The following is a 27,674-nucleotide window of genomic DNA, read 5'->3' on the forward strand; positions in this document are numbered from 1 at the left end:
TAATTTTTTTTCTAACTCTCAAACATATAAGAATAATGAATTTGAATTTTATTTGCAATAAATTTGCAACGCATGCGAAAAAAATGCAGCAACATTTATTATCATTGATAAGATTATACTATCAATGCTTTATTGTTATTGAAGTTTACGTGCTGGAATGTACTTTTTGTTAACATCAGCGTTCAATAAATGAGGATTTTGTCATGTAACATACATGAATACATGAATGCATTTGATAATATAATAGATATAATAGACAGTAATTTCAAATGAGCAAATCACAGATCATGCTTTATTGACAAAGTGGATAGTATATATAAAAGCGCATTAGAAGCTCATGTACAGTATCAATTGCAACTTGATAGAAGAAAGTATCGAAACATTAGCAATGTCTCGTACTTTTGTATTGTTCGTAGTGCTCGGAGTGCTTCTTGGTAAGTTTTTGCGTTATGTAAACAATTACAATATTTCTTCAATCTGTGATTAATCTATTCCAAAAATATTCACAACTAATGAATTATAATATAGTCTCTCGTGTTAATTTTAATTTTCCAATTGTATTGTGTAAACATGTATAATGATTTAAATAATATTACAAATGTATAGGCATAACTGCTGCACAACAATGCCCAGAAAATCAGGAATGGAAAGAGTGCGGATCAGCATGTCCACCATCATGCAATCAATTACCTAATCAATTCTGTACAATGGTATTTATTTGATTTCATTGAATCTGATAGAAATCTTATTTACTTTTTTTATTACACAAATGTAAAATATATTGAGTGATTAAATATAAAACTTTATAATTTAAATCTTATATTTCATTTAAAATATCTATTTTACACAATTCTGTTGCAGCAATGCGTTCAAGAATGCCAATGCAAAGATGGTTTCATGTTGAATGCTGCTGGACAATGTGTGACACAGTGCTAAAAATTAATATATATATATATATATATATAAATATTAAAGTGTTTTTAAATTTTGTTTCAATGCTTCGAGAAAATATGCATTAAAAGTAGCTAAAAATAAAAAATTACGTAGATCCTCTAATCTTTTTTTCTTTATTCTTATTATTAGTAAGAATATTTTTTATAGATTTTTTTGTATTTAGTATCTAATTTAAAAAAATTTTTTTAATTGTCTACATAATAATGATAATAATAATAATGATATTTGTCTAAATAATATTGATAATAATTGATAAATAATTAAATAATAATTTTTTTTTAATAATATCTTTACTTTTCAATTTGTTTTAATTTTTGATTTGTACAGACAAAATATAAAAAATTTTATTATCTTTTTTCTATAGCATTTTTTTAAATAATTTTCATTAACACATGTCAAGGAATTATTAATACATATTAATGTTACAATTTATACCTACATTTGTCTTATATACCCATCTTGAAATTTAATTTAAATTAATTTACGTTAAAATTGTATATAGTAATATTCTTTCAAATCAACATTTGGCATTACCTATATCGTGATTAATTTTTTGTCAAAAAGTCATTGATTGTTTGATTGAGATACTGTTGAAACCTAAGTTCTATAAAATATTTTTCAAGTTTGTTTTTTTAATTATATTTATATTTAAATAATACTAATTTGAAAGAGAGAGAGAGAGGGGGGGGGGAGAAATATACATCATTTTTTTAGGCATGCTTATTTCATTGTCAGTAAAATGTATAATTTATAATGTTACAGTATAATAAAATAATGTTGCTAAAGGTAAGCACTAACTTTTATATATAATTACTATTATTATAGTAATAAATATAGCACTATTAATAAAATAAATTTTAATTAAATTAGAAAATAATAACACATTTTAAACATTGTTATTCAAAATACTTTCTAAGGGCCATATTTTGTGTATAAAGCACACTGTGAGAGAAGTCCAAAATCCGAAAATTTAAAAATAATGATTGATACTACATATTGCAGAGCTTCTATTAATATTCCATAAAAAATAAGCATTACAAAATATTAATTAAATATTAAATAAGCATTATAAAATATTAATAAATGTTCTTTTCACTGATTATTACCAACGAAATCTCAATTGTAATATGCGAACGATTGATATCGAGTAACTAAAAGATTCGAATGTACTTACTTTCAATAAGTCTTGTATATACAAAACAAAAATATAGCGCGACAGTTGAGAGAAACAGATTGTAATAACGAAAATTATTTTAAATATATTTTTTTTCTTATTGTAAGACGCGCGTTATTTTTTCGTGTAAGTTTTTTATCATAAAACATAAACGATGGAAGAATAATAATTGTAAAAAAAGATGTATAAAAGCTGGACTTATCATCTCCTCATGTAATAAATTCGCAATACAAAATATCGAAATGTCTCGTACTGTTTTCTGCCTTCTCGTTGTTATCGCAGTATTATCAAGTAAGTTTATCAGAATGTGCTTTATTACACATATAGATATAATTTTTTAGTAATATTCACAATATTTAATTATGTACAATATTTATTCGAGTAGAGTATTAAACTACAACTATTATTTATCACACAAGTAGTACATAGTTTTTATTTTCTTTTATATTACTTTTTAGCAATAAAAAATTACTTGTAGTAATTTTTTATTGCTAAAACCATAATTAATTTTATTTAATTAAAATTAATCTTTATATTTCGTGAATAAATTAAATTAAGCCTAATTATTTTATGTTATAAAAAATAATAGCATATAAGATTAGTAATAGAGAGAGTATAAGTAATATTGTTATTATTAATCTTATGTATATTTATGAATCAACGATTATAGCTGTTTGGGGTCAAAAACTACCAAAGAAGTGTGGAAAAAATGAGCAATGGAATGAATGCGGTTCGGCGTGTCCCCCAAAATGTCACCCGCCGAAAAAACCACAGCTTTGTGCCACGGTAAGTTTTTAATTGTTATGTGATAAATAAATGTAAACGATATATGCATCTATACATTAATAGACGTGTCGTATTTATAATGTAAGAAAGTTATCATGTAAGAAATGTCTAAATAATTAAACAATATTTCTCTTAAAATTAGGTCCTGATATAGTACACATTTTGTAAACTCATTATACTTACGTTTCAGGTGTGCGTTAAAGGTTGTGAATGTAAACCTGGATACTTAAGAAATAGCCAGAAAAAATGTGTTCGTCCGTGCGATTGCGACTGCTAATAATAAAATTATTATGATTTATTTCTTAATTTCAACTTTTTGATAACGCAATTATTATAGAGAATTGTTGTGTAAATTATATATTATTTGACATCGATATCAATTTGTACTTATCAATTTATGATGCAACATGAGTATTTAACATCATTTCTCTAAATGTAACATAATAATAAAAATAAAATAGTTAAAAAATAAACGTGTGTATATAGCTATATACAAAAGAAAATTTAACCTTAATTTTTGGATTAGATTTATTTAAATATTTTTACTTTATTCTTATTATTATCTTTTCTCAGGACACATTTATGTTTGAATAATATGTGGAATTTATTTACCATTATGCAATCAATCTTGCATATTGCATTTAACACCTGTTAGTTATCGACATTGATAATATAATAATATTTGATTAATATCTTCTCTATTATTATTATTAGAACATAGCGTGATGTATAATAGAAGAGTTTTCGCATGTAGCGTATTAACATAAACATATGTGTGTAAATAGAGAAAAAAAATGTTATTATAAAATTATTTATAAATTAAAAATTAAAGATACATTACACAAAACAAAATAAATTAAAATAGACGAAATAGAAACAACTAATCGTATAATTCAAAACTTTAAGATATAAATATGAAGATAATTAGTACAAAACATAATAAATTTATAAAAAAATTATAAAAAATCTTTCGAACGTTTCGATCTCCGATTTGAGCCTTCTTCAACGCAATACAATAGTCATAATAAAAAGACACACTATAGGATTCATTTTAGCTTAACTAATCTATTCGGAACGCAGTAAACAGAGTTATAACTTGATGTTGCGGTCAAAGAACGGCGCTTAAAATTATGATTGTCAAAATGTATAATTGTCAATCTGTACAATCAAGCATGGTTGATAAGCCACGAAGAAGTATTTAATGTGTCGTTCATTGGTGAGTCAATACCGTTCAAGTCAATACCGTTTGAATCCTATAATGGTATCGATAATTAATTTTATATTAACAATGTCTCAAGTCATGAAACATCTAATCGATAAATTATTTACTTACATAGTCAAGTAATAAAGCGGCACATTTTTTACAGAAATAATGGACAATAGCGCAGTTAAAGACTAGATATAAATATGACTACATATGCTTACACAAATAACATTTCACATTTGATTTTCACTATTTTTCTATTTTAATGTAGAGGAAATTAAATTAAAATATGTATATATAATTAGTAATATGATCATTTTTATTCTTTTTTAATTCTGTATAGTCATTAGGTTCTAAATTTACTTCCATATTTTAAAAATTACTTTAAATAATATATAATATCTTATATCTCTTCACCGAAAAAATCATATTCTCATTTTAAGAATATACCACTTATTTTTAGAATATCTTCCTCTAAAATAAGCGCCAAGAGGATTTTCTTAACTAAAGACAGAAATCCTCTAAAAAATAGAAAAGTATTAGATATTCCTAATATATAAGAATATATATACACTTCTAGTCTTGAGGCTTTCGTGGCCATTGGAATTGTCTAACCTGGGGACTTCCGGATGGATGCCGCGTGATTGAACAGCGTAATGCACGCAATGACGTTTCGCAAACGTTGCAGTTTGCGTCTTGAGGACTAAGAGCCCCGATACTGAGCTCTCTTGGATTGGGATTCTTACATTTTGCGAGAGGTTTTTTTATCTACGGGAAAAATATTCCGTTATGCCCTCTAGTGGTATAAACGCAAATAGGGTTTGTATGATACAATTTAAGAATATTTTCTTTATTTCATATACTATTCTTAACAAAAGATCATTAGAGGGGAATATTCTGAATTTTTTAGAATATTTTATTGGAGGAAATCTTTAGAAGGAATTCTAAAATAGAGAATACAATTTTTTCGGTGTTTCTTTCTCCTAAATTTGAATACGATATATCAATTTCACTAACACATAGTATATCCACATACCGCTATCTCTTTTAACAGTCAATATTAGCTAATATATTACTCGTTTCGTGAAACCGAGTGCTTGTTATTTAAACAGCATTGACGTATGAATCTTCGTTCAGTTCTTAGAAATGCAAATGGAAAGAATATATATTTTCTTTCGTGTGATCTTTCTTCTTATTTATTGACAAAGAACAAATATTTCTGTCATTTAATTTTGTTAATAAAGAATCTCGTATATTTATAAAAATATATATCAATAGATATTTTTATAATGTGCAATTTATAATAAATTTATTTTTAACATATGCAAAAAAAATTAATTTATTATCTAGTAATACAATTATATCAGAATAAAATTGCAGAATGTGTTTTATTCATAGTTTCTTTGGTTAATTTAAAAAAGAGTCTTTCTTAGCGAAAATGTTAAGGTCATTACTTTATTGTACATTTCCAATCATATTCATATACACATACTTTAATATATTTTTATATAAAATTTATAAATTTTTATATCTTATGTAAATATACTTATATATATATATATATATATATATATATATATATATATATATATATGTATGTACACCTTCAAGAATCAAGAATAATAAAAATATAAAATCATGAAATTTATGAATGTTTGAAGCAATATTTCTACAAAGCTATTATATCTAAAAAGTAAAAATAAGAAAATTTTTTTAGAATATTTTTATGTTAAAATCTAAAAACGTGTTAATGATACGTAAAATGACACATAAAATATTAGCAATTTTATGTACTATGTTTTATTTTATCTTACCAATAATATAAATATTCAAATGCAGATTAGTAAATTAAAATCGCTAGTATTCCAAATAATAGATAGTATAATTAAACGACCAAACTAGCCAGTAACTTCTTTATTAGTACAACGTTTCGACCATTTGGTTGTGGTCCTTTTCAAGTATCACTATATAATCAATAACAAAATAATCACAATGTCAATAATGTACAGAAAATAAACGCGACCAAATCGATCAAAGACGAATAAATTTATTATTGATTATATTTGTTATTGATTATATAGTGATACTTGAAAAGGACCACAACCAAATGGTCGAAACGTTGTACTAATAAAGAAGTCACTGGCTAGTTTGGTCGTTTAATTATACTATCTAATATAAATATTATACTATTTATATCTATTGTAAAGATGCAATATTATTATTATAGGAGTTACACGTTCTATGTAGCTTAAAGTTGTATAGGAATAGATATGTTTATGTTGATTATTGTTAGACAAAAGGTAGATATGTTATGAACTATAGGAATAAGGGTGAAATTTGTATAAATATTTATGGATGGATGAGAGAATAACATATCTTGTAAACACCAATCAAGCCCTTTCTAGGCATATGCTGAAGAAATAAATATTTACTACTTATATCTATACAGAATATTAATTACTCTAAATTAGTTATAAATCTCTGAAAGAAAAATTATGTATTCCTTAGAAATACATAATAAAAATGTCGAATTCAAAGTAAGGGTCATTCCGACGAGATAACTGATTATATTAACGGGAACGTTGAGTCACTTGAGTCTTACTCAACTTTCTTATTAAACGAGATAAGCAATCATATGATTTATATATTATATTATTCTGACTAAAAACAGTTGAAGAAATACTAGAATCTAAATATTTTGGTAAAAGATAATAAATATAATCAGTAATTAATTAATAATCAAAGATAATAATCACAATTATTATGTAACATATAAATATATTTTTATAAATAATTTTATAATAATATTTTTTATCTTTATTTACACACACATATATTTATATACTACATGCGTGAACTCTTCTAATATAAATACATCATGTAGTGTTCTAATAATAATAATAAAGAAGATATTAATCAAATATTATATTATCAATGTCGATAATTAACAGATGTTAAATGCAATGTGTAAAATTGATTGCATAATGGCAAATTAATTCTACATATTCAAACATAAATAAATTTGTGCTAAGAAGAGATAATAACTTTCTAGAATTTCAAGATGTAAACATTATTTATTTGACATGTCAAATATATGGTTACGTTAAATGTATGTGTGTATATTAAATATAAAACAAAAATAATGTGTGTGTGTATATTAAATGTCAAAATATGTTTTAACATTTAAATTTAATAAAAATTAACTAATATTTGTACAACTAAAATCTAACTAAATTTCAAACATTATAACTAGAATAAAATAATGTTTTAACAAAGATTGCAACTCTCTCTGCTCTATTATTAAATTTGAAATATCGAAATTACGATAGACTAATTTTTGTTAATTCAAAAATTCTATTTTAGAAATAGATTATAAGATTCTCTATTTATAGAAAATATCACAATTAGAATTCATGTCATATGTTTCAATAGTGGTTCCAATCTCCAAACAACAAGTCGTTATGTGATGACTTCAGCTCGTAAAAGAATAAAAAGTAAGTAGTTATGCCAAAAAAATATATCTATTTCGAGGCATGCGGCGAACGAAGGTCACTCGATATTGTATATAAGCTCAGTAAGACGGACATATGTCATCAGTCCAGAAGTTTGAGGAGCCCAAGCACAAGTATATATCGAATAGCATCGAATACAAACATGGCTCGTGTCGCAATTTTTCTCTTCCTCATCGGAGTTACTATTATTAGTAAGTTCAAAACAATATAATAATCTACTCAATTATCAAACTTGAAATTTCAATTATAGATATTTCATTTACTGATAAACCGTCATAAGATTTTACAAATAATTAATAAAATTATGTATATCATATCATGTACATATATTTAAAATAATCAAGTTTCAAATTTTACTAAAAAAATAATTCACTGACAAAGTTGATCATATAGGACACGTTTATAGCAACAACAAGAATTAAATTATAAGTATATTTCGTGGAAAATGATATCTCATACATACTTATAAGAATATCTTATACATACTTATAAAAATTTTTTATTAAATGAAAGATAAAAATAATTCATCTTTAATTACATTTTTGTAGATGCCGTGCCTCACTGCGGCGAGAACGAACTATTCAATAGTTGTGGTTCATCGTGCCCAAGCACTTGCGAAACTCCAGTTCCTTCTGTTTGTACATTGGTCAGTATTTCTCTAATAAAATACATTTAAAAAATAATTGTAATCTTAAATATCTTAAAGATTTTTTTACATTTCTTCAAAATCTTCTTAAATTTGACATAGAAATGTGGATAAAAATACTTATACTATTGTAGTTATAAAATTACATACGTATATTTTTTGTAAATATAATTTACAAAAGTGTGTTTGAATGAGTAAAATACGAAATTCTAAAATTAATTGATTTTTTATAATAATAATTCTGTATAAATAATATTTCTCTATATATTAATAATTTTATATAAATAAAATCTTTTTATATATTTTAAAATATTTTTCATTTTATTTTCAGGCATGTAATCCTGGATGCGACTGTATACAGGGATATGTGAGAAATGCGCAAAACAGATGCATATTAACGCAGAATTGTTGATCATTTAGCATCCAAACAAATATAATTTTCAAATATAATATAAAATGTTATCGACATTTCCGATTTAAAATAATGTGAAATATGTAAGCATATTTAAAGCTTTTTTTATTGAGTATTTGTTGTTGATGATAGTATATTTGTTGTTAAAAGTTTTATTCAAAATTTTTTAACTTATACGATTATATTAGAATGTGTAATCATCTGTGTTAGTTATTAGTGAAAATTGCCTAATTTTATTAAAACTGCTTTATGTTTTTAATAAAAAAATTATGTAAATACATATCAGAATACTTTAACGGTTATTTATACTTCCAAAACATTTATATATCTAGAATCCTTTTTTTATACAAACTATTATCTTGAATATGTTCTAAATTATTATAAATTTTTGTTTTTCTCGAAGCAAACTTGAAAATAAATAAATAGAACAATTAAAATATAAAAAATGTAGCTACTGGGTGGGCAAACAAAAGAAAAGTTATATAAATATATAATGTAATAATATTTTAATAGATATATTAGTAAAAGACCATTCTCTCCATGCAATATTAATATCTTTCAGCAAATAAAAAAAAATATTAAACTATATCTTTAGAAATATATCTTTATTAAATTTTATAAACAAATTTATCCTACATTTAAAAAAATACCTAAAATCTAAATAATCTTATAGATGAAAAATCTAAAGAAAACCTTGGACAGTAAATGTGAATAAATAACACGTATATTACACTAATGACAACTAAATGATCGTTAAGTTTAATCTTCTCAGAATCATTGCTTTTTATGTTTCATAATCAGTTAATTTAATCAGTGTATATGATGAAGGTCAACATTATGAAGAACAATATATTCTCTATATAATATATTCTATTACATAATAGCAAAACGTTTTTAAAGAGAATCTATGCAAAATACATGTACTTGATTAATTCTAATATACATAAAAAAAAGCTTATTTATAAGCTTATCTATTATTATATTCCATAAAATAAAATTATTAACTTAATCGTTCTTCGTCAAACGCACCTTAATAATCTGATTTAATTCAAATAAATGAATTTCTATAAAATGATAATTAAAAATGTTATTTTCTATTCCTTAAAAGTGTCCCTTGAAATCAACACGTTTTTCCCGATTAATGATTTTGACATGAATAATAGTAATTATTTACATAATCTCTCCAAGCATACAGATATCACGTAGTGAATAATGTAAACAATCATTTCTATGCTCATCATTTTCACCATTTCATGATGTCATGTGACAAGTGTCACGTATGCCTAACATATATATGTTACTGTGTGACAAATGTCACGTATTATATAACATATATATGTTACTGCGTGACAAATGTCACGTATTGTTCCTAAACTTAAAAATCGCGATACTTCGAACAGCGACGTGAAGAGTTGATCATGCTGGTATCTCAACCCCAAGTTGTAAACGAACGATACGAAAATGCAGATACGGGAATTTCGATACTGAAGTTACAAAAAGCTTATGACAATATAATAACATTCACTAAACAGATTTGTCATAATATTTCTATATGTTAGCGATCAAAGTTCAGTTATGCAATCATTAATAATAACACACACTTCCAGTCACATTACAATTTTTCTAATATTACAACAACATTTTCTACATTATTTAAAAATAATTCTACGTTATTTAAAAATAAATTTGCTCCGTAGAAAGATAATAAAATTGTTTATGTTTATAATTTATAATTTTAAGATGTAAAGATTCTTTTCCTCACATGTTAGATTTTGATTATACCGTGTGTGTATGTGTGTGTATGCGTGCGTGCGTACACCGAAAAAATCATATTCTCATTTTAAGAATATACCACTTATTTTTAGAATATTTTCCTTTAAAATAAGCGCCAAGAGAATTTTCTTAAGACTTAACTAAAGACAGAAATCCTCTAAAAAATAGAAAAGTATTAGATATTCTTAATATGTAAGAATATATATACACAAGTAGTCTTGAGGCTTTCGTGGTCATTAGAATTGTCTAAACTGGGGACTTCCGGATGGATGCCGCGTGATTAAACAGCGTAATGCACGCAATGACGTTTCGTAAACGTTGCAGTTTGCATCTTCAGGACTAAGAGCCCCAATACTGAGCTCTCTTGGGTGGGGGTTCTTATATCTTGCAAGAGGTTTTTCTATCCGCGGGAAAAATATACCGTTATGCCCTCTAGTGTAAGCGCAAATAGGGTTTGTATGATATAATTTAAGAATATTTTCTTTATTTCATATACTATTCTTAACAAAAGATCATTAGAGGGGAATATTCTTAATTTTTTAGAATTTTTTATTGGAGGAAAGCTTTAGAAGGAATTCTTCTAAAATAGAGAATACAATTTTTTCGGTGTGCATGCGTGCGTGCGTGCGTGCGTGCGTGCGTGCGTGCGTGCGTGCGTGCGTGCGTGCGTGCGTGCGTGCGTGCGTGCGTGTGTGCGTGTGTGTGTATGTAAAATGTAAAATATAGAAATGTATTTTAACACTTAAATTTAATGATTAATTAGTTGATATTTGTACAACTAAAATTTAATTATAAAATATAATTAAACTTTAAGTATTATGAGTAGAAAATAATGTTATACTAAAAACTGCAACTACTCTAACTATTATGTAAATTTCAAATATCAAAATTACGATAGACCGATTTCGTTAATTCAAAAATTTTGCTTTGAAATTAAGTTACAAGATTCTCTACTAAAACTAGAGAAAACAGTTAAAATTAATATTTCATATTTAATAATGGTTCCAAACAAGTTATGTGTATATTTTAAGAAAAGCGTCAAGATTAAAAAGCAAGAAGATATGTCACAAAAATGCCTATCTCGAGAAAGGCACGTGGCGGAGACAGAAAGTCGCCCGACGCTGTATATAAGCTCGGAAAAACGAAGAGGTTTCATTAGTCCAAAAATCGAGTTGTTCAAGTGCAAACGAATACCAAATAGCATCGAGAGATAAAAACATGGCCCGTGCCGTAATTCTCCTCTTCCTCATCGCAATTGCTACCATTAGTAAGTTCAAAACAATAATAATCTATCTTTTTATGAAATCAAACTTGAAATTTTATTTACTAATATTGTCATAAAATTTTATAATTAATTAACAAAATTATATCTTGTATATTATATCATAATATTATATATATACGTAAAATGACTTCCGTTATATACGTAAATTAACTTCTGAATTTCACTAAAAACATAAGTTGCTGACAAAATTATAAAGGAAGGTGAATAAAATGTGCTGATTTTTGACCAGAAAGTGTAACGTACATGTATATTTTATTATAGTTTTTGAATTGCTGAATACAAAACTATCCGTTTTATTGGTCTAATCCCGTGGAAAAGTCGTTAAAATTCGCCTTAAATCGAAAAAAGTAACTTTTAATATTATATGAATTATTGTCAATTTTGCAATTGTTTAATTATTTATATTTTTTTTACTAAAAACTGAAAAACAATATAATAATAAAATTAATAAACTATAAAACAATATAACATAAAAATTAAAAAAAGTCAATTTATTCAAAGAATCTTAAGCTTTATCAGATGCAACTATATACATTATACAGTTTTAAATATCTTAAAATGGACTTTCACTACTATAGAGGTTCCATCTACAGGCGTGTTAACTTTTTTATAGTAGACCTTTGCCTGGAGCACTATCATATTACTTTTTGTATTATAATATATAGCGTTTCGTTTTATTCGTCATCAGAATCTTAATCTTGTCAGTTTCTTGGTTGATCGGGTTCACTAAAGTTATATAAAATCGAAGTATCTATTCTTATATCTCTTTTTATGTTTTTGAAATTCTCTTCTCAATATTTAATTATTTTTATAAGCTGCATATCTGATGAGACTGATTTTGCTATGTTAGATTTGATTGATTTTGTCATGTTAGATTTAGCATTTCTAAAGTGTTTCATTTTATAGTGTTCTTTAGTTATCAGTAAAAGAAATCATAAAACTAGACTATAATATATAAATAATAAATAATTACAATAAAATCGACACTAATCAAAATAATATTAAAAATGACTTTCGATTTAAGGCGAATATTGAATTTGACCACTTTCCCTTGTTAGACCAATAAAACGAATAGTTAGTTTCAGCAACTAAAAAACTATAAGAAAATATATATAACTTAAGTTATTTACACTTTATAAGCAAGCAAAAATCAACACATTTTACCCACCCTTCTTTAATCATATAAGATATTTTGTAAAGTAAGAAGATGAAAAAAAAAAATTAAATTATAACCATATTTTGCATAAAATAACAATAGCTTACACATATGTATTATACTTACGTATAAGAAATTTCTTAAAATAAAAGATAAAAATATTTCATTTTTAATTATTTTTTTATAGATGCCTTGCATTTCTGTGGTCCAAATGAAGTATATAATGAGTGTGGTTCAAGATGCCCAGCCAGTTGCGAAAACCCAATTCCTCGAGTTTGTGTAGCGGTCAGTATTTCTCTAGTAAAATACATTTAAAAAATAATTGTAATTTTAAATATCAAAAATATTTTCTTACATTTCTTCATAATCTCTTTAAATTTGACATCACATAAATATAGATAGATAATTCTTATGTTATTGAATTTCAAACTTACATACGTGTGCTTTTTAGTAAATAGACTTTATGAAAGTATATTTGCGTAAAATATGAAATTCTATAATACTTCTCAGTAAATAAAATTTTTACATGTATTTTTTATTATTATTCTTATTCTATTTTCAGATCTGTCATCCTGGATGTGAATGCATAGAGGGACATGTAAGAAACGCTGCAAATCTATGCATACCTCTGCATAGTTGCTAAACGATCAGCATACCGAACAAATACAATTCCGAACGTCAACTGTGTCGAGATAAAATAATGTAGCATGAATTGATTAAAGTTTTTTTTACTAATTATAGTATATTTGTTGTTAGTTTTTAGTGGTATTTAGCATTTTTATAAACTAAAACAATTATATTATAATGAATATTATAGTTATTGTAAAAGTTACTTAATTTTGTCACATTTGAACTGCTTCATACTTTCTTACCAGAAAAAAAATATGTAAATGCACATATCAGAGTACTTGTTATTTATGGTTCCCCAGAACGTTGATATATCCATGATTTCCTTTCTATGCAAAGTATTATTTTAAATATGTTCTGAATTATTATAAACATATTTTTCTCGAAATAAACTTGGAAATAAGCAAATAGAAAAATTGGAATACACAAAAAAACGTCATCCTTGAGTAAGAAAAAAAGGAAGTTATATAAATATGTAATATAATAATATTTTAATACATATATTCACGAAGGACCATTCTCTTTGTGGCAAATCTTAAAATAATATCTTTCAATAATTAAAAAAATATTTAAAAATACATATGTCTTTATTTAATTTTCCAAAAAAAAAATTATTTTATTTTAAAAAAATATTGAAAATCTAAATTATCTTATAGATGGTAAATCTGAAGAAAACCTTGGAGAGGGAATGTGGATAAATAGCGCGTATATTACACTAATAACAACTAAATGAACGTTAAGTTTAATCTTTTGAAAATCATTGCTTTTTATGTTTCATAATCGGTTACTTTAATCATTGTATATGATGAAGATCGACATTATGAAGAACTATATATTCTTTATGTAATATATTTTCTTACATAATGACAAAATATTTTTAAAGAGAGACTATGCAAAATACCTGCACTTGATTAATTCTAATATATATACAAAAATGCTTATTTATAAACTTATCTATTGATATATTCCATAAAATAAAATTATTAACTCAATCGTTCTTCGTCAAACGCATCTTAATAATCTTATTTAATTCAAATAAATGAATTTCTATATAAAAATGATCATTAAAAATATTATTTTCTATTTCTTAAAAAGTGACCCTTGAAATCAACACGTTTTTCCCGATTAATAATTTTGACATGAATAATAGTAATTATTTACATAATCTCTCCAAGCATACAGACATCGCGTAGTGAATAATGTAAACAATCATTTTTATGCTCATCATTTTCACTATTTCATGATGTCATGTGACAAGTGTCACGTATGCCTAATATATATATGTTACTGCGTGATAAATATCACGTAATGTATAACATATGATTGTTCCTCAATTTGGAAATCGCTGGATACTTCAAGTAGCGACGTGAAGTCTTGATCATGCTGGTATCTCAATCCGAAGTCGTAAACGAACGATACGAAGATGCAGATACGGGAATTTTGATACTGAAGCTACTAAAAGCTTATTACAATATAATAACATTCACTAAACAGATTTGTCATAATATTTCTATATGTTAGCGATCAAAGTTCAGTTATGCAGTCATTAATAATAACACACACTTCCAGTCACATTACGATTTTTCTAATATTAGAACAACAATTTCTACATTATTCCAAAATAAGTATAAATTATCTCCAAAAAGAGATAATAAAATTTTTTATGTTTATAATTTATAATTCCAATATGGAAAGATTTTTTTTCTCTCATATCAGATTTTGTTTACACCGTGTGTGTATGTATGTGTGCGTGTGTGTGTGTGTGTGTTCGTACGTAAAATGTAAAATATAAAAATGTATTTTAAAACACTTAAATTTAACGATTAATTAACTGATATTTGTACAACTAAAATTTAACTAAACTTCAAGTATTATAAGCAGAAAATAATGTTTTAACAAAAATTGCAACTACTCTAACTATTATGTAAATTTCAAACATCCAAATTACGATAGACCTATTTCGTTAATTCAAAAATTTTGCTTTGAAATTAAGTTACAAGATTCTCTACTAAAACTAGAAAACAGTTAAAATTAATGTTTCATATTTTGATAACGGTTCCAAATAAGTTATGAATATATTTTAAGAAGAGCGTCAAGATTCAGAAAGAAGAAGATATGTCACAAAAATGCCTATCTCAAGAAAGCCATGTGGCAACGACAGATAAAGGTCGCCCGACGCTGTATATAAGCTCGAAAAACCGGAAAGGTTTCATCAGTCCAAAAATCGAGTTGTTCAAGTGCAAACGAATACCAAATAGCATCGAGAGATAAAAACATGGCCCGTGCCGTAATTCTCCTCTTCCTCATCGCAATTGCTACCATTAGTAAGTTCAAAACAATAATAATCTATCTTTTTATGAAATCAAACTTGAAATTTTATTTACTAATATTGTCATAAAATTTTATAATTAATTAACAAAATTATATCTTGTATATTATATCATAATATTATATATATACGTAAAATGACTTCCGTTATATACGTAAATTAACTTCTGAATTTCACTAAAAACATAAGTTGCTGACAAAATTATAAAGGAAGGTGAATAAAATGTGCTGATTTTTGCTCAGAAAGTGTAAAGTATACATATATTTTCTTATAGTTTTTAAATTGCTGAATACAAAATTACCCGTCGTATTGGTCTAAGCCCGTGGAAAAGTGGTCAAAATTCGCCTTAAATCGAAAAAAAGTCACTTTTAATAATAATTCAATTAAAGTCAATTTTAGAATTATTTAATTATTTATATTATAATTTAGTTTTATAATTTCATTTGATTCAAAACTAAAAAACAATATAATATAAAAATTTTAAAAAAGTCAATTTATTCAAAGAATCTTAAGCCTTATCAAATGCAACTATATACATTATACAGTTTTAAATATCTTAAAATGGATTTTCACTACTATAGAAGTTCCACCTAAAGGCGCGTAAAGTTTTTTATAGTAGACCTTTGCCTGGAGAACTATCATATAACTTTGTGTATTATAATGTATAACGTTCGTATAATATTCGTTTTATTCGTCATCAGAATCTTAATCTTGTCAGTTTCTTAGTTGATTTTGGGTTCATTAAAGTTATATAAAGTCGAAATATCTATTCCTATATCTCTTTTTATGTTTTTGAAATTCTCTTCTCAATATTTAATTATTTTTATAAGCTGCACATCTGATGAGACTGATTTTGCTATGTTAGATTTGATTGATTTTGTCATGTTAGATTTAGCATTTCTAAAATGTTCCATTTTATAGTGTTCTTTAGTTCTCAGTAAAAAAAATCATAAAACTATAATATATTTAATCTATTTAAATAATTAATAATTACAATAAAATCGACACTGATCAAAATAATATTATAAATGACTTATTTCGATTTAAGGTGAATATTGAATTTGACCACTTTCCCTTGTTAGAGCAATAAAATGGGTAGTTTCAGCAACTAAAAACTATAAGTAAATGTATGTAACTTACGTTACTTACACTTTCTGGGCAAAAATAAACACATTTTACCCACTCTTCTTTAATCATATAAAATATCTTGTAAAGTAAGATGAGAAAAAAAATTAAATTATAACCTTATTTTGCATGAAATAACAATAGCTTACACATATGTATTATACTTAGGTATAAGAATTTTCTTAAATAAAAGATAAAAATATTTCATTTTTATTATTTTTTTATAGATGCCTCGCCTTCATGTGGTCAAAATGAAGTATATAGTAAATGTAAGGGATTATGCTACACTTCTTGCAATGAACCAAATATTGTTACTTGTCCAGAGGTCAGTATTTTTCTAATAAAATACATTTAAAAATAATTGTAATTTGAAATATCAAAAACATTTTCTTACATTTCTTCATATCCTCCTTAAATTTGACATCACATAAATATAGATAGATAATTCTTATGTTATTGCAATTTTAAACTTACATACCTGTATTTTTTAGTAAATAGAATTTATGAAGATATATTTGCGCAGAATATAAAATTCTATAATACTTCTGTGTAAATTAAATTTCTATATGCATTTTTTATGATTATTCTTATTCTATTTTCAGGCTTGTATTCCTGGATGTAAATGCATAGAGGGACATGTAAGAAACGCTGCAAATCTATGCGTACCTCTGCATAGTTGCTAAACACTCAGCATACCGAACAAATATAATTCCGAACGTCAACTGTGTCGAGATAAAATAATGTAGCATGAATTGATTAAAGTTTTTTTTACTAATTATAATATATTTGTTGTTAGTTTTTAGTGCTATTTAGCATTTTTATAATCTAAAACAATTATGTTATAATGTATATTATAGTTATTGTAAAAGTTGCTTAATTTTGAACTTCATGCTTTCTTACAAAAAAAAAATATGTAAATGCACATATTAGAGTACTTGTTATTTATGGTTCCCCAGAACGTTGATATATCCATGATTTCCTTTCTATGCAAAGTTTTATTTTAAATTCTGAATTATTATAAACATATTTTTCTCGAAATAAACTTGGAAATAAGCAAATAGAAAAATTGGAATACACAAAAAAACGAGATCCTTGAGTAAGAAAAAAAGGAAGTTATATAAATATGTAATATAATAATATTTTAATACATATATTCACGAAGGACCATTCTCTTTGTGGCAAATCTTAAAATAATATTTTTCAATAATTAAAAAAATATTTAAAAATACATATGTCTTTATTTAATTTTCCAAAAAAAAAATTATTTTATATTAAAAAAATATTGAAAATCTAAATTATCTTATAGATGGTAAATCTGAAGAAAACCTTGGAGAGGGAATGTGGATAAATAGCGCGTATATTACACTAATAACAACTAAATGAACGTCAAGTTTAATCTTTTGAAAATCATTGCTTTTTATGTTTCATAATCGGTTACTTTAATCATTGTATATGATGAAGATCGACATTATGAAGAACTATATATTCTTTATGTAATATATTTTCTTACATAATGGCAAAATATTTTTAAAGAGAGACTATGCAAAATACCTGCACTTGATTAATTCTAATATACATACAAAAATGCTTATTTATAAACTTATCTATTGATATATTCCATAAAATAAAATTATTAACTCAATCGTTCTTCGTCAAACGCATCTTAATAATCTTATTTAATTCAAATAAATGAATTTCTATATAAAAATGATCACTAAAAATATTATTTTCTATTTCTTAAAAAGTGACCCTTGAAATCAACACGTTTTTCCCGATTAATGATTTTGACATGAATAATAGTAATTATTTACATAATCTCTCCAAGCATACAGACATCGCGTAGTGAATAATGTAAACAATCATTTTTATGCTCATCATTTTCACTATTTCATGATGTCATGTGACAAGTGTCACGTATACCTAATATATATATGTTACTGCGTGATAAATATCACGTAATGTATAACATATGATTGTTCCTCAATTTGGAAATCGCTGGATACTTCAAGTAGCGACGTGAAGTCTTGATCATGCTGGTATCTCAATCCGAAGTCGTAAACGAACGATACGAAGATGCAGATACGGGAATTTTGATACTGAAGCTACTAAAAGCTTATTACAATATAATAACATTCACTAAACAGATTTGTCATAATATTTCTATATGTTAGCGATCAAAGTTCAGTTATGCAGTCATTAATAATAACACACACTTCCAGTCGCATTACGATTTTTCTAATATTAGAACAACAATTTCTACATTATTCCAAAATAAGTATAAATTATCTCCAAAAAGAGATAATAAAATTTTTTATGTTTATAATTTATAATTCCAATATGGAAAGATTTTTTTTCTCTCATATCAGATTTTGTTTACACCGTGTGTGTATGTATGTGTGCGTGTGTGTGTGTGTTCGTACGTAAAATGTAAAATATAAAAATGTATTTTAAAACACTTAAATTTAACGATTAATTAACTGATATTTGTACAACTAAAATTTAACTAAACTTCAAGTATTATAAGCAGAAAATAATGTTTTAACAAAAATTGCAACTACTCTAACTATTATGTAAATTTCAAACATCAAAATTACGATAAACCTATTTCGTTAATTCAAAAATTTTGCTTTGAAATTAAGTTACAAGATTCTCTACTAAAACTAGAAAACAGTTAAAATTAATGTTTCATATTTTGATAACGGTTCCAAACAAGTTATGTGTATATTTTAAGAAGAGCGTCAAGATTAAAAAGGAAGAAGATATGCCACAAAAATGCCTATCTGGAGAAAGGCATGTGGCAACGACAGATAAAGGTCGCCCGACGCTGTATATAAGCTCGAAAAACCGGAAAGGTTTCATCAGTCCAAAAATCGAGTTGTTCAAGTGCAAACGAATACCAAATAGCATCGAGAGATAAAAACATGGCCCGTGCCGTAATTCTCCTCTTCCTCATCGCAATTGCTACCATTAGTAAGTTCAAAACAATAATAATCTATCTTTTTATGAAATCAAACTTGAAATTTCATTAACTGATATTGTCATAAGATTTTATAATTAATTAACAAAATTATATCTTGTATATTATATCATAATATTATATGTATACGTAAAAAGACTTCCGTTATATACGTAAATTAACTTCTGAATTTCACTAAAAACATAAGTTGCTGACAAAATTATAAAAGAGGATGGATAAAATGTACCGACTTTTACCCAGAAAGTGTAACGTATATATATATTTTCTTATAGTTTTTGAATTGCTGAAATTACCCGTTTTATTGGTCTAAGTCCGTGGATAAGTGGTCAAAATTCGCTTTAAATTGAAAAAAGTCACTTTTAATATTAATTTAATTAGTGTCAATTTTGCAATTATTTAATTATTTATATTATAGTTTTGTTTTATAATTTCATTTGATTTAAAACTAAAAAACAATATAATATAAACATTTAAAAAAAGTCAATTTATTCAAAGAATCTTAAGCCTTATCAGATGCAACTATATACATTATACAGTTTTAAATATCTTAAAATAGACTTTCACTATAGAAGTTCCACCTAAAGGGGCGTAAAGTTTTTTATAGTAGATCTTTGCCTGGAGCACTATCACATTACTTTTTGTATTATAATGTATAGCGTTTCATTTTATTCGTCATCAGAATCTTAATCTTGTCAGTTTCTTGGTTAATCGGGTTCACTAAAGTTATATAAAGTCGAAATATCTATTCCTATATCTCTTTTTATGTTTTTGAAATTCTCTTCTCAATATTTAATTATTTTTATAAGCTGCACATTTGTTAAGACTAATTTTGCCATGTTAGATTTACCATTTCTAAAATGTTTCATTTTATAGTGTTTCTTTAGTTCTCAGTTAAAGAACTCATAAAACTAAACTATAATATATGTAAATAATAAATAATTACAATAAAATCCACACTAATCAAAATAATATTAAAAGTGATTTATTTCGATTTAAGGCAAATATTGACCACTTTTTCTTGTTAGACCAATAAAACGGATAGTTTCAGTAACAAAAAACTACAAGAAAATATATGTAACTTACGTTACTTACATTTTCTGGACAAAAAACAACACATCTTACCCACCCTTCTTTAATCATATAAGATATCTTGTAAAGTAAGAAGATGAGAAAAGGAATTAAATTATAACCATATTTTGCATAAAATAACAACAGCTTACACATACATATGTATTGTACTTACATATAAGAATTTTCTTAAATAAAGATAAAAATATTTCATTTTTTATTTTTTTTTATAGATGCCTTGCCTTCCTGTGGTCCAAATGAAAAATATACTCAATGTTTTGGATTATGCCAACATACATGCGAAGATCAAGAACTTCTTTGTCCAACAGTCAGTATTTCTCTAATAAAATACATTTAAAAATAATTATAATTTTAAATATCAAAGATATTTTCTTACATTTCTTCATAATCTCCTTAAATTTAAGATTACATAAATACGGATAGATAATTCTAATGTTATTGCAATTTTAAACTTACATACGTGTGCTTTTTAGTAAATAGAATTTATGAAAGTATGTTTGCGTATAATATGAAATTCTATAATACTTCTCTGTAAATGAAATTTCTATATGTATTTTTTATTATTATTCTTATTCTATTTTCAGGCCTGTTTTCCTGGATGTATCTGCATAGATGGACATATAAGAAACGCCGCAAATGAATGCGTACCTCTGCATAGTTGCTAAACGATCAGCATATCGAACAAATACAATTCCGAACGTCAACTATGTCGAGATAAAATAATGTAGCATAATTTGTTTAAAATTTTTTTACTAATTATAGTATATTTGTTGTTAGTTTTTAATGGCATTCAACATTTTTAAACTAAAACAATTATATTATAATGTATATTATAGTTATTGTAAAAGTTGCTTAATTTTGTCACATTTAAACTGCTTCATGTTTTTTTAAAAAAAGAAATATATAAATGCACATATCAGAGCACTTGTTATTTATGATTCCAGAACGTTAACATATCCATGATTTTCTTTTTATGCAAAGGGTTATTTTAAATATGTTCCAAATTATTGTACATATTTTTCTCGAAATAAACTTAGAAATAAACAAATAGAAAAGTTGGAATGTACAAAGAAACGTGACTCTTGAATAAGAAAAAGAGGGAGTTATATAAATAACATATAATATAATAATATTTTAATACATATATTCGCGGAAGACCATTCTCTTCTTGGTAAATCTTAAAATAACATCTTTCAATAATTAAAAAAATATTTAAAAATATATATGTTTTTATTTAATTTTTCAAAAAAAAATTATCTTTTATTTAAAAAAATATCGAAAATGTAAACCATTTTGTAGATGAAAATCTGAGAAAACCCTTGGACATCGAGTGTGGATAGATAACGCATAGATTACACTAATAACAACTAAATGATCACTAACAATAAGTTTAATCTTCTGACAATCGCTGCTTTTTATGTTTTCTACTCGGTTGCTATAATCATAGTATCGTATACACGGCCGTTCAGTTTAACATATGTATAAAACTATAGCCTTTTCTCCTATATAATAGCAAAACGTCTTCAGTCTACGCGTAGTACATACATGCGTTTGATTAATTATAATAAACATATAAAAAAGTTTATACGTGCATATATTATTACATTAAATAAAACTATTAAAAAATTATTAAATTAAATAAACACAGTCATTACATAGCATGTAAATTTATAATCATTTTTGTATTCATTATTTTCACCAAGTATCATAACAATTTTTCGCGTATAAAAACAATTATTTTTGTATATATATTTAATATACATTATATTATGTCATAATATTATTGTAATATAATTATGAAAGGAAAATGTAATATAAAATATAAAAGAAAGTAAAAATATAAATTAATTAAACTTTAAGCATTTATTAAAATAAAATTATTATATAACAAAACTTTCAGTAAAAATGATATACTTAAATAACGAAATAATAAGAGTCTATATAAGAATCTTTACATTAAAGAGTTTAAACACATTTAACAATTAATATGTAATTACTGAAACAAATCAATTCCTTAACAATTTTTATTACGCTGTTTTCGAGAAAAATTTACAATGGTCAGGAACACAAAGATCATCGTATAGATTTCTCTTGTATCCTTTTATACACTGGCAACGAGCGACGCAAATCTAAAATTAAAATAAGAAGACAAATTAGTTTTATTAAATAGAAATCAATCTTCGACTCATACTAGTAAAAATATGTATGTATATGTATAAGTATAAATAAAAAATATAATACACATGTAAACACATAATAAACTATTTAAAATATATAGGCTATCGGAAAAATATGCTTAAATAATTCATCAATAGTATATATTAGGAACATAATTGTTTAAATAAAAGTTATAGGATATAGAAGAGAAGATAAGAAAAAAATATTATGCTGCTCATTGTGTGCAAATTATATTTTTATATTTATGTTTTAATAATTTTTTCTTGAAAACATAAATTTTTAGAAACAATTATATGTTTTCTTTACACTAATTTGTTCCTCTCATGATTCTATGCATAAAAGTTTTGAGATAAGAATTGAAAAATAAATATTTTACGAGAAATTTCAAAATTTATGTAAAATAATGTCAAATTAAAATATAATAAATATCTAGTAAACTACTCAATTTTTTTGATCATCCTATAACTTCTTTTATAACTTTTTACGGTAAATATTGAGAGGAATCGATTTATATAAAAAAATAAGGCAATATTATTATACTTTGCACACATATAGAGGAAGTAAGTAGATGAATTTAGAAATTTTTCAGTTGCTGGCCAAAAACGATTCTAAGGGATGAAACCACCCCTTATACATATATAGAGTCGTTTTTCAGTTTTCTCTATATGTCTCGAAAATTATTTGAGATATCAAAAAATGTTTTATACAAAAGTTTTATGATAAAAGTCCTCTATTTAACCACATTAATACAATTTTGAAAAAATAATTTTAAAAAATTTTTTTTTAAATCTTTGAAAAAAATTATTTTTTAAAAATTGTATTAATCTAGTCAAATAGAAGTGTTTTTAGCATGAAACTTTTGTATGAAATATATTTTGGTATCTCGAATAATTTTCAAGATATATAAAAACTACTCTTCATATGAGGTATGGTTTCACCCTAGAAGCATTTTCAGGCCGGAATTAAATATTTCTAAATTTATTTACCTACATATGTGCCTACATATTATGTATGTACTGTTAGTTAAGAAATTAATATAAAACTCTACATATTATATATAGTTTTATCGAAATTAAAAATTTTTTAAGGTTAGGTTTTTCGCACCTTACTACACAATTAAATTGTTAATGATTAATAGATTCTATTCCACTCGCCGAATTCAGTTATTATAATTTTATTTATATGGAATATTAATTTTAATTTATCATTTATTTGGTATGTTTTTGTAATACAAGTCATACTGATTTATCTTAAAACGTATTTTTTTCATTCTTATTTACGTAAGATTACTTCATCAAAAATTACGCATTATTTTCTGTGATTAAGCAAAATGAAAATTATAATTATGAGTGAAAAAAATCAAATGTAAACTTCGTGCATTAATTCTAAAGTTGATGATATTCTCCATAAAAGCTGCAATGCCATTTATTTGGATTGCATTCCCTATAATGTGTAAAAGTAATTATTACAATCATTATACTATACATATATATATAGTAATAAATATTATTATCTAGAAAAAAACTTTTTACTTTGGAACAATTCTTATGTTTCATAGTATTTACAATCATGAATTCCGATTTATATACATAGAACCTTATTATCTTTTTAATTAATCTTCTCAATACAGAAAAATTACTTTAATATATAACCGTGACTATTCTGCATTAAAATTAGAATTATACGTGATTAATACAGTAATAAGTACGTGACACGATAAATACGTGATACAATTAGTATACAATATAATAATACAATATAAATGTACAATATAATCGTAATGTTAAGTGCGATTATATAAACTCGATAATTTCTTAAATTACGTTCTAATGCATTGTAAAAATATTTTTACAAAATTTATTTATTTAGAAAATATGATAATGAGTTTGTTTAATCAAAGAAAATAATGCGTAGTTTTTGATGAAGTAATCATTAACAATTTAATTATGTAATAATAATTAATAATTAATAATTAATAATAATTAATTAAGATGCAAAAAAATCTTAAAAAATTTTTAATTTCGATAAAACTATAATATGTAGAGTTTTATATTAATTTCTTAACTTACAGTACATACATAATATGTAGGTACATATGTAGGTAAATAAATTTAGAAATATTTAATTCCGGCCTGAAAATGCTTCTAGGGTGAAACCATATCTCATATGAAGAGTAGTTTTTTTATATATCTTGAAAATTATTTGAGATAGCAAAATATGTTTCATACAAAAGTTTCATGATAAAAATACCTCTATTTGACTAAATTAATAAAATTTTTTAAAAATAATTTTTTTTCAAAGATTTAAAAAAGAAATTTTTTTAATTATTTTTTCCAAATTGTATTAATGTGTTTAAATAGAGAACTTTTTAATCATAAAACTTTTGTATAAAACATTTTTTGATATCTCCAATAATTTTCGAGATATATAGAGAAAACCGAGAAACGGCTCTATATGTATATAAAGGATGGTTTCATCCCTTAGAATCGTTTTTGGGCAGCAACTGAAAATTTCTAAATTCACCTTTTTACCCCCTCTATATGAGTGCAAAGTTTCATTAAAATCAGAATTTCCGGGTTCGCGAAGTTCTCTTGTGAGTCAGATAAATGTATGCCAAAATATGAAGTGGTGAAATGATGATGATATTATATCCTTAGCTTACCCTTTATGTACTTCAAAACTTTTATTTAAACATATTATTTCTTAACACTGTTTACGTTATTCAAGTATATTATTTTACTTTGAACATCCTATGTACGTATAAACTAATATAATAAACTAACGATAAACTAATTATTGTGGTGGTATAATTATCATAATAATTATTGTATTTACGTACTGCAGGGCAGACTTTCGGAACATCTTGACCGCATTTAAGTTCGCAAGATTTTGCTACTGCACATTCATTCCATTCTTCATTAAAATCACATTGGTGAGGCTTTGGAGGATAACCATCTAAACATGCATGTTATAAAATCATATACAAGAAACATATTGATTTAATATTGATAACATTGATTTAATACAAATTGTTTCATGTAGAATGTTTTACATGTTTTAAAACTGGATTTTTATCTTTCCACTATCGAACAAAATTAAATATTTCAAAAAACATTCTACAAGAAAAGATAGAATGTGAATACTGAAAAATTGTATCGTAGTAAATTTATATTTTGCATATTAATTTTAAAAAAAGATATAAAATTATTAATAAAAAGATATGCAATTCTTATAAATCAATATAACAGGTAAAATAAAATGACAGTTAAAATAATATAACAGATAAAATAAAATAATTAGAAAACTTACAGACGCAGACCGCAACAAAAAGAAGAGACAAAGCAACCAGCCGTGCCATCGTATATTTTTTTATATTATTTGCACTCTTATTATGCGATTTGTGATGGACTAAATGTTTCAGTACAAGCTTTTAAAGCTATGTTGTACATGGTGGGGATGATTTGACAAGCTACTTCAATCTAACAAGTTATTTTTTATGGACGATAATATCGTTAACATGTTTTTTTGTGATAATCATTGTATCTAGTGCGATAATCGCAAGTTGATCATTGTATTAATTTATATAGGTACATATATTTTGTACACACGTATACTGTTCAAAAGTGTGGAAGAAAGTTAGGAGTTGTTGACTATTAATTATTAATGTCTGAGAAATGTAGTTAGAATAAAGAACTTTGTTTTCTACAAAATGTAGTCGAAATATACTATAAACTTTTATTACATTTTTTGTTTAATTAAAAAATTGATTGCTTCCAAACTTTTGAACGAGTTACATACTTGTATGAAACTTAGGTGCATACACTTTTAATATTAATCTCATTGTTACGTGGGGACTTGTTTCTTTTTCGTATGTGGACACTTTTTTCTTATTGACAATGGCAATACCTTGTAACATGTGTGTATGACAAAAATAATATCTAAAAATCGCTAGTAGGAAAATGGACTTGAGTATGGCACAACAACAATTGTTAACTGAACTTTTTTTAACAGAAAAATGTATTGTTTGACCAATGTAATGGACAGGCTGATACCAGACTGAATACTGACACGGACATTGGACACAAACGCCACCGAAAAGAAAAGAAAAAAAAACAAAGATGGATGCGCAACACAGTTACACGCTACAGTTATAAAATTAAAAAACAGGAGTTCTAGATAATATGCGCTAAATTCAAAATAAAATAAACTAATATACACAACGTGTACACTCATATTTATGTATAGCCTGAAAACAATCATTATAGATATAATACTTGCAAAATGATGCAAGTTTATTATTTTAATATTCTTTATTATAAACAAGTTATTTAATGCTACAAAAAATATTTATATAAAAAGATATGCAATGTCCTGTATAACAGTACATCTCCCCCCGTCTCACAGAATCTTTTAAATATATCAATTTATATATAAAAACGCTCGCATA

General features: G+C 24.9%; 4 protein-coding genes and 2 long non-coding RNA genes across 6 annotated transcripts; 5 read left to right on the plus strand and 1 right to left on the minus strand.

Annotated features, from left to right (window-relative positions):
- The first annotated feature begins 284 nt into the window (after positions 1–284).
- LOC140666341 (chymotrypsin inhibitor-like) lies at positions 285–1,049 on the plus strand. Its single transcript, XM_072893448.1, has 3 exons — positions 285–434; positions 607–710; positions 862–1,049. The coding sequence occupies exons 1-3, from the start codon at positions 338–340 to the stop codon at positions 934–936; spliced, it is 276 nt and encodes a 91-aa protein (XP_072749549.1). The 5' UTR covers positions 285–337; the 3' UTR covers positions 937–1,049.
- A 252-nt stretch (positions 1,050–1,301) lies between these two features.
- LOC140666346 (chymotrypsin inhibitor-like) lies at positions 1,302–3,238 on the plus strand. Its single transcript, XM_072893461.1, has 3 exons — positions 1,302–2,419; positions 2,799–2,914; positions 3,105–3,238. Exons 1-3 carry the CDS (start codon positions 2,371–2,373, stop codon positions 3,189–3,191), a joined length of 252 nt encoding a protein of 83 aa, XP_072749562.1. The 5' UTR covers positions 1,302–2,370; the 3' UTR covers positions 3,192–3,238.
- A 4,461-nt stretch (positions 3,239–7,699) lies between these two features.
- On the plus strand, positions 7,700–8,968 carry LOC140667738 (chymotrypsin inhibitor-like). The gene is made up of 3 exons (XM_072895929.1): positions 7,700–7,821; positions 8,179–8,276; positions 8,608–8,968. The coding sequence occupies exons 1-3, from the start codon at positions 7,773–7,775 to the stop codon at positions 8,686–8,688; spliced, it is 228 nt and encodes a 75-aa protein (XP_072752030.1). The 5' UTR covers positions 7,700–7,772; the 3' UTR covers positions 8,689–8,968.
- Positions 8,969–11,628: 2,660 nt separating this feature from the next.
- On the plus strand, positions 11,629–17,764 carry LOC140672106 (serine protease inhibitor swm-1-like). Its single transcript, XM_072904362.1, has 6 exons — positions 11,629–11,728; positions 13,090–13,187; positions 13,465–13,537; positions 15,719–15,853; positions 17,211–17,308; positions 17,586–17,764. The coding sequence occupies exons 1-6, from the start codon at positions 11,680–11,682 to the stop codon at positions 17,664–17,666; spliced, it is 534 nt and encodes a 177-aa protein (XP_072760463.1). The 5' UTR covers positions 11,629–11,679; the 3' UTR covers positions 17,667–17,764.
- Positions 17,765–19,826: 2,062 nt separating this feature from the next.
- On the plus strand, positions 19,827–21,970 carry LOC140666538 (uncharacterized). The gene is made up of 3 exons (XR_012046776.1): positions 19,827–19,953; positions 21,262–21,356; positions 21,634–21,970. It is a non-coding gene; the product is annotated as an uncharacterized lncRNA (long non-coding RNA).
- Positions 21,971–22,974: 1,004 nt separating this feature from the next.
- On the minus strand, positions 22,975–26,624 carry LOC140668975 (uncharacterized). The gene is made up of 3 exons (XR_012047282.1): positions 26,537–26,624; positions 26,067–26,182; positions 22,975–23,178 (listed from the first exon to the last, which is right to left on the minus strand). It is a non-coding gene; the product is annotated as an uncharacterized lncRNA (long non-coding RNA).
- Between the last annotated feature and the right edge of the window lie 1,050 nt (positions 26,625–27,674).

Source organism: Anoplolepis gracilipes, chromosome 1 (assembly GCF_047496725.1).
Source record: "Anoplolepis gracilipes chromosome 1, ASM4749672v1, whole genome shotgun sequence".
Classification (NCBI taxonomy): Eukaryota; Metazoa; Arthropoda; class Insecta; order Hymenoptera; family Formicidae; genus Anoplolepis; species Anoplolepis gracilipes.

What these genes read in the sequence shown, in the direction of transcription:
- LOC140666341 (XM_072893448.1), top strand. Translation starts at nt 338, where the DNA reads ATGTACAGTATCAATTGCAACTTGATAGAAGAAAGTATCGAAACATTA. An exon ending in AGTGCTCGGAGTGCTTCTTG is followed by an intron (nt 435 to 606) that starts GTAAGTTTTTGC and finishes ACAAATGTATAG; the next exon opens with GCATAACTGCTGCACAACAA. An exon ending in CTAATCAATTCTGTACAATG is followed by an intron (nt 711 to 861) that starts GTATTTATTTGA and finishes ATTCTGTTGCAG; the next exon opens with CAATGCGTTCAAGAATGCCA.
- LOC140672106 (XM_072904362.1), top strand. Translation starts at nt 11,680, where the DNA reads ATGGCCCGTGCCGTAATTCTCCTCTTCCTCATCGCAATTGCTACCATT. An exon ending in CATCGCAATTGCTACCATTA is followed by an intron (nt 11,729 to 13,089) that starts GTAAGTTCAAAA and finishes ATTTTTTTATAG; the next exon opens with ATGCCTTGCATTTCTGTGGT. An exon ending in TTCCTCGAGTTTGTGTAGCG is followed by an intron (nt 13,188 to 13,464) that starts GTCAGTATTTCT and finishes TTCTATTTTCAG; the next exon opens with ATCTGTCATCCTGGATGTGA.
- LOC140666346 (XM_072893461.1), top strand. Translation starts at nt 2,371, where the DNA reads ATGTCTCGTACTGTTTTCTGCCTTCTCGTTGTTATCGCAGTATTATCA. An exon ending in TGTTATCGCAGTATTATCAA is followed by an intron (nt 2,420 to 2,798) that starts GTAAGTTTATCA and finishes CAACGATTATAG; the next exon opens with CTGTTTGGGGTCAAAAACTA. An exon ending in AACCACAGCTTTGTGCCACG is followed by an intron (nt 2,915 to 3,104) that starts GTAAGTTTTTAA and finishes CTTACGTTTCAG; the next exon opens with GTGTGCGTTAAAGGTTGTGA.
- LOC140667738 (XM_072895929.1), top strand. Translation starts at nt 7,773, where the DNA reads ATGGCTCGTGTCGCAATTTTTCTCTTCCTCATCGGAGTTACTATTATT. An exon ending in CATCGGAGTTACTATTATTA is followed by an intron (nt 7,822 to 8,178) that starts GTAAGTTCAAAA and finishes ACATTTTTGTAG; the next exon opens with ATGCCGTGCCTCACTGCGGC. An exon ending in TTCCTTCTGTTTGTACATTG is followed by an intron (nt 8,277 to 8,607) that starts GTCAGTATTTCT and finishes TTTTATTTTCAG; the next exon opens with GCATGTAATCCTGGATGCGA.